Genomic DNA, 8,403 nt, shown 5'->3' on the forward strand with positions numbered 1-8,403 from the left:
TTCAGGGCTCTGATGTGAGTCTCTGGCTCAGGGTCTCTGTTCTGGGCCCCCAGTCTGAGGCCATCTCCCCAGCAGCATTTACCTGGCGTCCGCCTCTAGCCTTTGCTTCTGCCTCGATATCCCCAGCCCAGCCCCCATTCCACACCCACCCCGGGCCCTCGGCCTCTCGGACCAGCCCCGCTTTGTTTCCCCAGTCTCGGCGCCCCGCCCCGCCCCGTCTGGGGTCTCCGCAGCCCTTTGTCTGCCTTGGTCTCTCCCCCACCCCTTTCCCTGGGTCCGTCTTTGGATCACTCTTTCTTTGTCTCTCCCAGGCCGGGGTGGCTGGCGCTGTCGGCCAGCCCGGGAGGTCGGCGCGGGTGGCCACAGACACACAGCCACAATTAAGAAGAGCCTCGGGCCTCATCACCCAGCTGCAGCCCAGGAAGCACACGGTTAATACCACCGAGTTCGGGCCGCCGGCCTCGGCTTAGAGTAGCCCCTGGACCGCACGCTGCCGCCAGCCGGCCACCGAGCACCAGCCGACGCGGGCTATCCCCACAGGCGCGCAGCTCCTCCAAGGTCCTAGAGCGGCTCCGTGCGGCCCCGCGCTTCCGCTTCCCGTCCCCGCCCCCGGCGGCCGCCCCCAGGACGCCCCGGTCCGAGCCCCCTCCCGGCTTGGCGCGGAGCCCGCATCCCGGAGCCGCCGGCGGCTCGGGCGCCCGCACCCCGCTGAGGAGCTGCGGAGGGCGCCGGGGTGGCGGAGCCGGAGGCGGCCGGCAAGGTGAGAGCGGCGGCTGCGCGCGGGGAGGAGCAGCAGGTGCAGGGGCGGCCGGCTGCGCGAGCGGGGGGCACCCGGAGCCGCGCCCGGATCTGAGACCCGACGCCGCCCGGTGCCCGCGCCGGCCCGCAGAGGGCAGCGGCCGGGCGCCGCGGGCCACACATGGCTGTGTGACTGCGGGATGCTGTCTATCCCCTTGCTCAGGGCGGCGTGCCGGCGATGGAGCGCGCGGTAGAGCCCTGGGGCCCGGATCTCCACGGCCGGGAGGAGAGGGAGCCGCTGAGAGGTGCCCGCACAGGTGAGGGCCTCGGCCGTGCGCCGCCACGGACAGGTAACGGCTGTTGGGGACTCCGATGCTGGGCTGTGGCCGGCCGAGACCCAGGAAGATCGGACGTGAGCTGTACCTTCGGGGAGATGGGGGGAGGGGAGCAAACCCCTAGGGAGGGAGCCGAGCTTTCCGAGCACCTACTGTGCGCCAGGCGGCAAGGGGCTCCTCACGGACTCCGTCCCCTCCCCCACGGCGTTCCCTGTCCCCACTGCCTCTGCCCTACTTCAGACTTCATTCGGTTTCATCCTGGCAATTGCAGTAGCCTCCTCTCTGCCCTTTTCTCTCTACTGATGCGTTCTGCCTCCAGATTGATCTAAGTCCAGATCTAATCCTATGCCTCTTCTGAGCCTGGCCTTTGTAGGGCTATCCCTAACGTCCCCCTGTCTCCTAATTAAAAGCCTTAGCTAGTGTCCAATCCAAACCTTGCGTGCTCAGGCTAGTCCCAACATGCTTTCACGCCTTATCTTCCATTCCACTCCATTATTTTCTCTTCGCTCTGCCCTGATGCCGGTTCCTATTTCCTTATCTCCTATCGCTCTTGTGGCAACATAGTTATTCTGAACCCACAATTATAACCATTGATACTTTATCTTATCTCTCCTACCACCCTAAGCTTCTTGAGGAAGGGATGTGTGACTGGGTCCTCTCAGGTACACACAGGATAACTGATGTAAGAAATTACCAAATGGGCTAATATAATAAGATACAATAATAACAGCAAATACCAAGATTTCCAAATAGACAATATAATATAGGGATTAACATGGGCTTGAATATCAGACAGACTTGAGTTAGACACCTGGCTTTGTTACTTTCTCTTTTTTCTTTTCTTTCTTTTTTTTTTTTTTTTTTTTGAGACAGGGTCTCACTCTGTGACCCAGGCTAGAGTGGCACAATCACAGCTCACTGCAGCCTCTACCTCTGGGGCTCAGGTGATCCTTCCACCTCAGCCTCCCAGTAGCTGGGATTGCTCAGGCTGGTCTTCAACTACTGGGCTCAAGGGATCCACCCACCTTGGACTCCCAAAGTGCTGGAATTACAGGCATGAGCCACCTTGCTGGCCTGGCTTTGCTACTTTATAACCTTTCTAACCTCCAGCAAAGTGACTTAAATTCTTTGAGTCGATTGCCGTGCTTGCAAAATGCGGATAGTCATAGTGTTAGAGTAATGCTCAGTTCAGCGAATGGCATACATTAAGAGCTCAGTAAAAAGAGACAGTAAGTGCAGCAGAAGTTGAGAGGAGAGAGATTGGGGTTACTGCCACCACAGATTGTCAAAGAAGTCTTCCCCGGAGAGTTTGCTGTCAAAGATAAGGACTGAGCCACCATCCCAGCATACAACTTCCTTTTCTTTCCTCAGGTCTAGGGAGTGAGAATGTGGAGATATCTCAGCAGAATGAGTTTGAACATACAGCACAAGAAGATGACTTGGGGTTCAAGGAAGAAGAAGATATGGCCCCAGGTCATGAAGTAGGAAATGCCTCTCTCAAACCCGAAGGCATCCAGACCTGGGATGACTTATGGGTCCAGGGAGAGGGTCTAGGAAAGCCTCAGCCTCGGGACAGAGGCCCCCGGCTCCTGGGTGAACCACGCTGGGGCCAGGCTAGTAGTGATCGGGCCGCTGTGTGTGGTGAGTGTGGCAAGAGCTTCAGGCAGATGTCAGATCTGGTGAAACACCAGCGGACCCACACGGGGGAGAAACCCTACAAGTGTGGGGTCTGCGGCAAGGGCTTTGGGGATAGCTCTGCCCGGATCAAACACCAGCGGACTCATAGTGGGGAGAAGCCCTATAGAGCCCGGCCACCAGCCCAGGGTCCCCCAAAGATTCCTCGGTCCCGGATCCCTGCTGGTGAGCGCCCCACTATCTGCGGTGAATGTGGCAAGAGCTTTCGGCAGAGTTCTGACCTGGTGAAACACCAGCGGACGCACACCGGTGAGAAGCCCTACAAGTGTGGCATCTGTGGCAAGGGCTTTGGCGACAGTTCCGCCCGCATCAAGCACCAGCGGACACACCGGGGGGAGCAGCCCCCCCGGCCAGTGGTGCCCAGACGGCAGCCATCTCGGGCAGCCACGGCAGCTACCCAGGGACCGAAGAGCCAGGACAAGCCATATATCTGCACTGATTGCGGCAAGAGGTTTGTGCTCAGCTGCAGCCTCCTGAGTCACCAGCGCAGTCACTTGGGGCCCAAGCCCTTTAGCTGTGATGTGTGTGGAAAGGAGTTTGCCCGGGGCTCTGACCTGGTGAAGCATCTGAGGGTGCACACGGGCGAGAAGCCCTACCTCTGCCCGGAGTGTGGCAAGGGTTTTGCCGACAGCTCTGCCCGAGTCAAGCACCTCCGCACCCACAGCGGCGAGAGGCCCCATGCCTGCCCAGAATGTGACCGTACCTTCAGCCTCAGCTCCACCCTTCTTCGCCACCGCCTCACTCACATGGAGCCCCAGGACTTCAGCTTCCCAGGCTATCCCCTACCTGCCCTGATCCCAAGCCCACCCCCACCTCCTCTGGGCACTAGCCCCCCGCTGACACCTCGAAGCCCCTCACACTCAGGTGAGGCTTTTGGCCTACCTGGCTTGGAGCCGGAGCCTGGGGGCCCACAGGCTGGGGAGCCACCCCCACCACTGGCGGGCGACAAGCCCCACAAGTGCCCTGAGTGTGGCAAGGGCTTCCGCCGAAGCTCTGACCTGGTGAAACACCATCGAGTGCACACAGGGGAGAAACCCTACCTCTGTCCTGAATGCGGCAAGGGTTTTGCTGACAGCTCGGCCCGAGTCAAGCACCTCCGCACCCACCGTGGTGAACGGGCCCGGCCACCACCACCATCCACTCTCCTGCGGCCACATAACCCACCTGGCCCAGCACCCACGGCCCCTCGACCCCGAGTCCGGGCCCAGCCTTCTGGACCCAGCCAGCCCCACGTGTGTGGCTTTTGTGGGAAAGAGTTCCCCCGGAGCTCAGATCTGGTCAAACACAGGCGCACACACACGGGGGAGAAGCCATACAAGTGTGCAGAGTGTGGCAAGGGTTTTGGTGACAGTTCTGCCCGCATCAAACACCAGCGGGGGCACCTGGTCCTGAGGCCCTTTGGAATAGGGGATGGTAGGGCAAGGCCCCTCAAGGAGGAGCCACCAACAGGACTGGAATGATGGGGTCCAGGGAGGGTGGAGGCCCAGGAGACCAAAGGGAGGGGCTCTGCTGCTTAGCAGAGAAGAAAGGGCCTGGGAGGTGGTGGGAGGGAGGAGGAAGGGAAGAAAGGGGAGGAAGGAGAATAGATAGAAATAGGGATTGGAGACAGTAAGCTTGAAGCTCAGGAAACTGTCCTGGCTGGGCTCAGGACCTTGCCAGGACAGGCTGTACCTCCGGCTTCCAGAAGACTGCCTAGCACACAGTAAGCATTCAATACTTGTTGAATAAATAAACTGGCTTTCACCTGAGGACACAACCCTAAATTCCTGCTGCCTCCTCTTTTAAGAAATGACACTTTCCCCTTGCTGGGCAGTAGTACACACCTGTAATCCCAGCACTTTGGGAGGCTGAGGTGGGGGAATCACTTCAGTCCAGAAGTTTGAGGCTGCAGTGAGGCTGACTGCACCACTGACACCTCCCAAGCAAACACCTGAACCAGGGTTTGTTTAACCTGAGCTGCAGTGATGGGGCTTCTGGCATTTAAGGTGATGAAATGAGGTGGGGTGGGGGGCAAATACTGCTGTGTGGCAGGCAGTACCCACCCCTATGGAGGAGCACTCTTTGACAGAGCCCAGATTTTTGTGCCCTAGAGGGAGCCAACCCACCCTGACACAGAGACACTGGCAGAATAGACCAGAGACAGAAGGTGCACTCACGGCATCCAGCCTGGTGCCAAGCCCAAGTCCTGGTGGATAGCAGAGGCCAGCTGGCTGGGAGAAGGGCAGGACTGGAGTAAGGAAAAGCCAGGATGCTCCGGAGCCTGGCAGCTACATTTCCATGTGTCTCCTTGCCAATAAGCGGCTTGTCGTCTTATGCTTGGACTGTGTGTGTACACGCAGGCATGAAAAAGGTGGAGAGGGGTCTCTGCGGGCAAAACTCAAACTGTAAATTTTGTGTGGTTCTCTTGCTCTCTGAGCCCATTAAATAAAGAGGTTGTCTTGCCGTAGTCAGCGGCTTTGTAGCTCCGACGTCTGGTTCAAAAACGGCCGCCAGCTCCATCAGCCGATGCCCCAAGCCTGAGGCCTGGCTGCCCGCAGGCACCACCTACGCCACAGCATCCAGCGCGACCCTTAAAAGGAAAACCGCGCGGCGCGGCTAAGGGAGGGCCGCGAGGAGGAGGAGGGGGCGTGCGGGGGGCGCTGTTGCTATGGCGACGGCTGCGGGCGGGAGGCGGTCCACAGGTCTGGAATCAGCGTGGAAAACCCGGACGCCGGCGCGCCGCCCACTGGGACCTGGGAAACCCCGCATCCGAGACCTCTTTATGCGTCGGGAAACGAGCCATTCGGCTGCACGGCCTAAAGGGAGGGCAAACTGGATGCTCCTTCTGCCCTGGAAAACCCTGCCGGATTTCCCAGCGCACCGCGGGGCCTCAGGAGCAGGTCTGCAATTCCTAGTGTTTTGACAGCCACTGGGATTTAAAAATAAAGTCCAGGGCGGTTCTTCTCACTGAGCAATGAAGGCAACGAAACACAGAGGCGCAAGTTCCCGGCCCAAGCTCTCCCGATCGCTGTGTGGGAAGAGTCCCAGTACAGGTTCTCGCGAGATCGGAAGCACAGGCCTGGCTTCCCTAGAAACAGGCTAGGGCTGGCTGCAGTGCGGCTCCTCGCGCTCTGCCGGCCCCTTCCAAGTTGATGCGCTCTCGAAACCCTAGAACCCTGCGTTCAGGGCTGAGGCTCTTTTTGGCTTCTGGACTTAAATGAAAACGCACACACTGGCCTGAGCACAGCCCTTTGGGAGCTTCTGGAAGTTCCTTCTCGCTGGCTTCCCTGTCTCCCTTCCCTACCAGTGTGCCCTCCAAGCCGGCCTGCAGTGAACTTCCTTTTCCTTCCTTTTTCTTTTTTGAGACAGGGTCTCTGTCGCCCAGGCTGGAGTGCATTGGCGCAATCTCAGCCAACCTCTGCCTCTCGGGTTCAAGCGATTCTCCTGCCTCAGCCTCCTGAGTAGCTGGCATTACAGGCGCTCACCACCGCGCCCTGCTAATTTTTGTATTTTTAGTAGAGATGGGGTTTCACTATGTTGGCCAGGCTGGTCTCGAACTCCTGACCTTAGGTGATCTGCCTGCCTCGGCCGCTCAAAGTGCTGGGATTACAGGCAGGAGCCATTGCGCCCGGCCTGCTTTCTAAAATTACATCTGGCCATGTCAGTCTCATTAAAACCCCACTGGATCTCCACATGCTGTCTGTAAAGCCTAACTTTAATTGGCACTCAAGCCCTTCCACTTGTGTAGTTTCAGTCCTGGGCCCCTTAAATGTCGTTTCCCTTACTTGGAATGCTCCTCCACCACTAACCACCCCTTTTTAACCTCCTGTCAAAACACCTCAAGCACTGCTTCCTCCAAGAAGCCTTCCCTGACCCTCCAACCTGGGTTAGTTAGAATCCCCTTCTCTGAGCAACCCCTCTCTGAGCACCTAATACATGAGCTTCTTGAGGATAATTAGTCACTTACTCAACTGCAGCACCTACTGTGTGCTGTGTGTTGGGATAGAATGATAAACAAGACGAAGTCTCCGACCTATTTTTATGCAGGAGATAGTGTATCTCCTGCATAAAAATAGGTGAGAACTGTCCAGCAAATCTACAAGCAGGAGAGAATCCTGTGTGATCCAAAGGCCTCTCCAGGCCAGGTGAGGTGGCGCAGGCCTGTCATCTCAGCATTTTGGGAGTCGGAGGCAGGCGGATCACAAGATCAGGAGTTCAAGACCAGCCTGACCAACATGATGAGACATCATCTTTACAAATAATACAAAATGAGGCCTAGCACCGTGGCTCATGCCTGTAATCCAGCACTTTCAGAGGCCAAGGCAGGCAGATCACGAGGTCAGCAGTTCAAGACCAGCCTGACCAACATGGTGAAACCCTGTCTCTACTAAAAATACAAAAATTAGCTGGGTGTGGTTGCACGTGCCTGTAATCCCAGCTACTCAGGAGGCTGAGGCAGGAGAATCGCTTGAACCCAGGAGGTGGAGGTTGCAGTGAGCTGAGATCACGCCACTGCACTCCACCCTGGATGACAGAGCGAGACTCTCAAAAAAAAAGGAAAAAAAAATTTGGTGGAATGCACCTGTAGTCCCAGCAGCTCAGGAGGCTAAGGTGGGAGGACCGCGTGGGCCCAGGAAGTTGAGACTGCAGTGAGCCATGATCACACCACTGCACTCCATCCCGGGCAAAAGAGTGAGATCCTGTCTCTAAAAAACAAAAACAAACAGCCCCCCCCACCACCAAAAAAACACTGTAATTCCAGCTACTCGGGAGGCTGAGGCAGGAGGATCGCTTAAGCCTGAGAGGTTGAGATTGCAGTGAGCCATGACTGCCCCACTGCACTCTAGCCTGGGGGACAGAGTGAGACCCTGTCTCAAGAAAATAAGTTTATATTTCCACAAACTACTGCCTCCTTGCCAATCTGGAGGCAGTAGTTCGTGGAAATATAAACTTATTTTTTTGAGAAGTGTCTTGCTCTGTCTCATCTTGTTTTTGTTTGTTTTTTTTAGAGATGGGGTCTCACTATGTTGCCCAGGCTGGAATACAGTAGCTATTCAGAGGCACAATCATAGTGCACTAGAGCCATGAACCCTGGGCTCCAGCAGTCCTCCTGCCGCAGCCTCCTAAGTAGCTGGGACCATAGGTGTACATCACCACGCCTGACACCCACTCATCTTTCGAGATCTTTTGCAGTTGTCTCCTCAATGAGACCTGCACCAGATACCTAATGCCCCAAAGGAGTTGTTCACTTACCCCACCCTTCTTCTGCCAAAACACTCTCTTGTCCTTTTCATATATCACTCATACTGCATATATAATATATATATACATATATATATTTTTTTCTTTTTTTTTTTGAGATGGAGTTTCACGCTTGTTGCCCAGGCTGGAGTACAAGGGCATGATCTCAGCTCACTGCAACCTCCACCTCCTGGGTTCAAGCAATTCTCCTGCCTCAGCCTCCCAAGTAGCTGGAATTACAGGCGTGTGCCACCACGCCTGGCTAGTTTTTGTATTTGAAGTAGGCCGGGCGCGGTGGCTCAAGCCTGTAATCCCAGCACTTTGGGAGGCCGAGGCGGGTGGATCACGAGGTCAAGAGATCGAGACCATCCTGGTCAACATGGTGAAACCCCATCTCTACTAAAAATACAAAAAA

General features: G+C 56.6%; 1 protein-coding gene across 2 annotated transcripts; it reads left to right on the top strand.

The window, feature by feature from the left end:
* Positions 1-245: 245 nt before the first annotated feature.
* ZNF48 (zinc finger protein 48) lies at positions 246-5,214 on the top strand. 2 transcript variants are annotated; one of them, XM_032243191.1, is made up of 3 exons: positions 246-760; positions 962-1,055; positions 2,445-5,214. In XM_032243191.1, exons 2-3 carry the CDS (start codon positions 977-979, stop codon positions 4,226-4,228), a joined length of 1,863 nt encoding a protein of 620 aa, XP_032099082.1. In that variant the 5' UTR covers positions 246-760; positions 962-976; the 3' UTR covers positions 4,229-5,214. The 2 variants fall into 2 exon arrangements, with proteins under 2 accessions (XP_032099082.1, XP_032099083.1); XM_032243192.1 differs by lacking the exon at positions 962-1,055 and having other exon boundaries at positions 251-760.
* The last annotated feature ends 3,189 nt before the right edge of the window (positions 5,215-8,403 follow it).

Source organism: Sapajus apella, unplaced genomic scaffold (genome assembly GCF_009761245.1).
Source record: "Sapajus apella isolate SASKATOON/1434 unplaced genomic scaffold, GSC_monkey_1.0 scaffold51, whole genome shotgun sequence".
Lineage (NCBI taxonomy): Eukaryota > Metazoa > Chordata > Mammalia > Primates > Cebidae > Sapajus > Sapajus apella.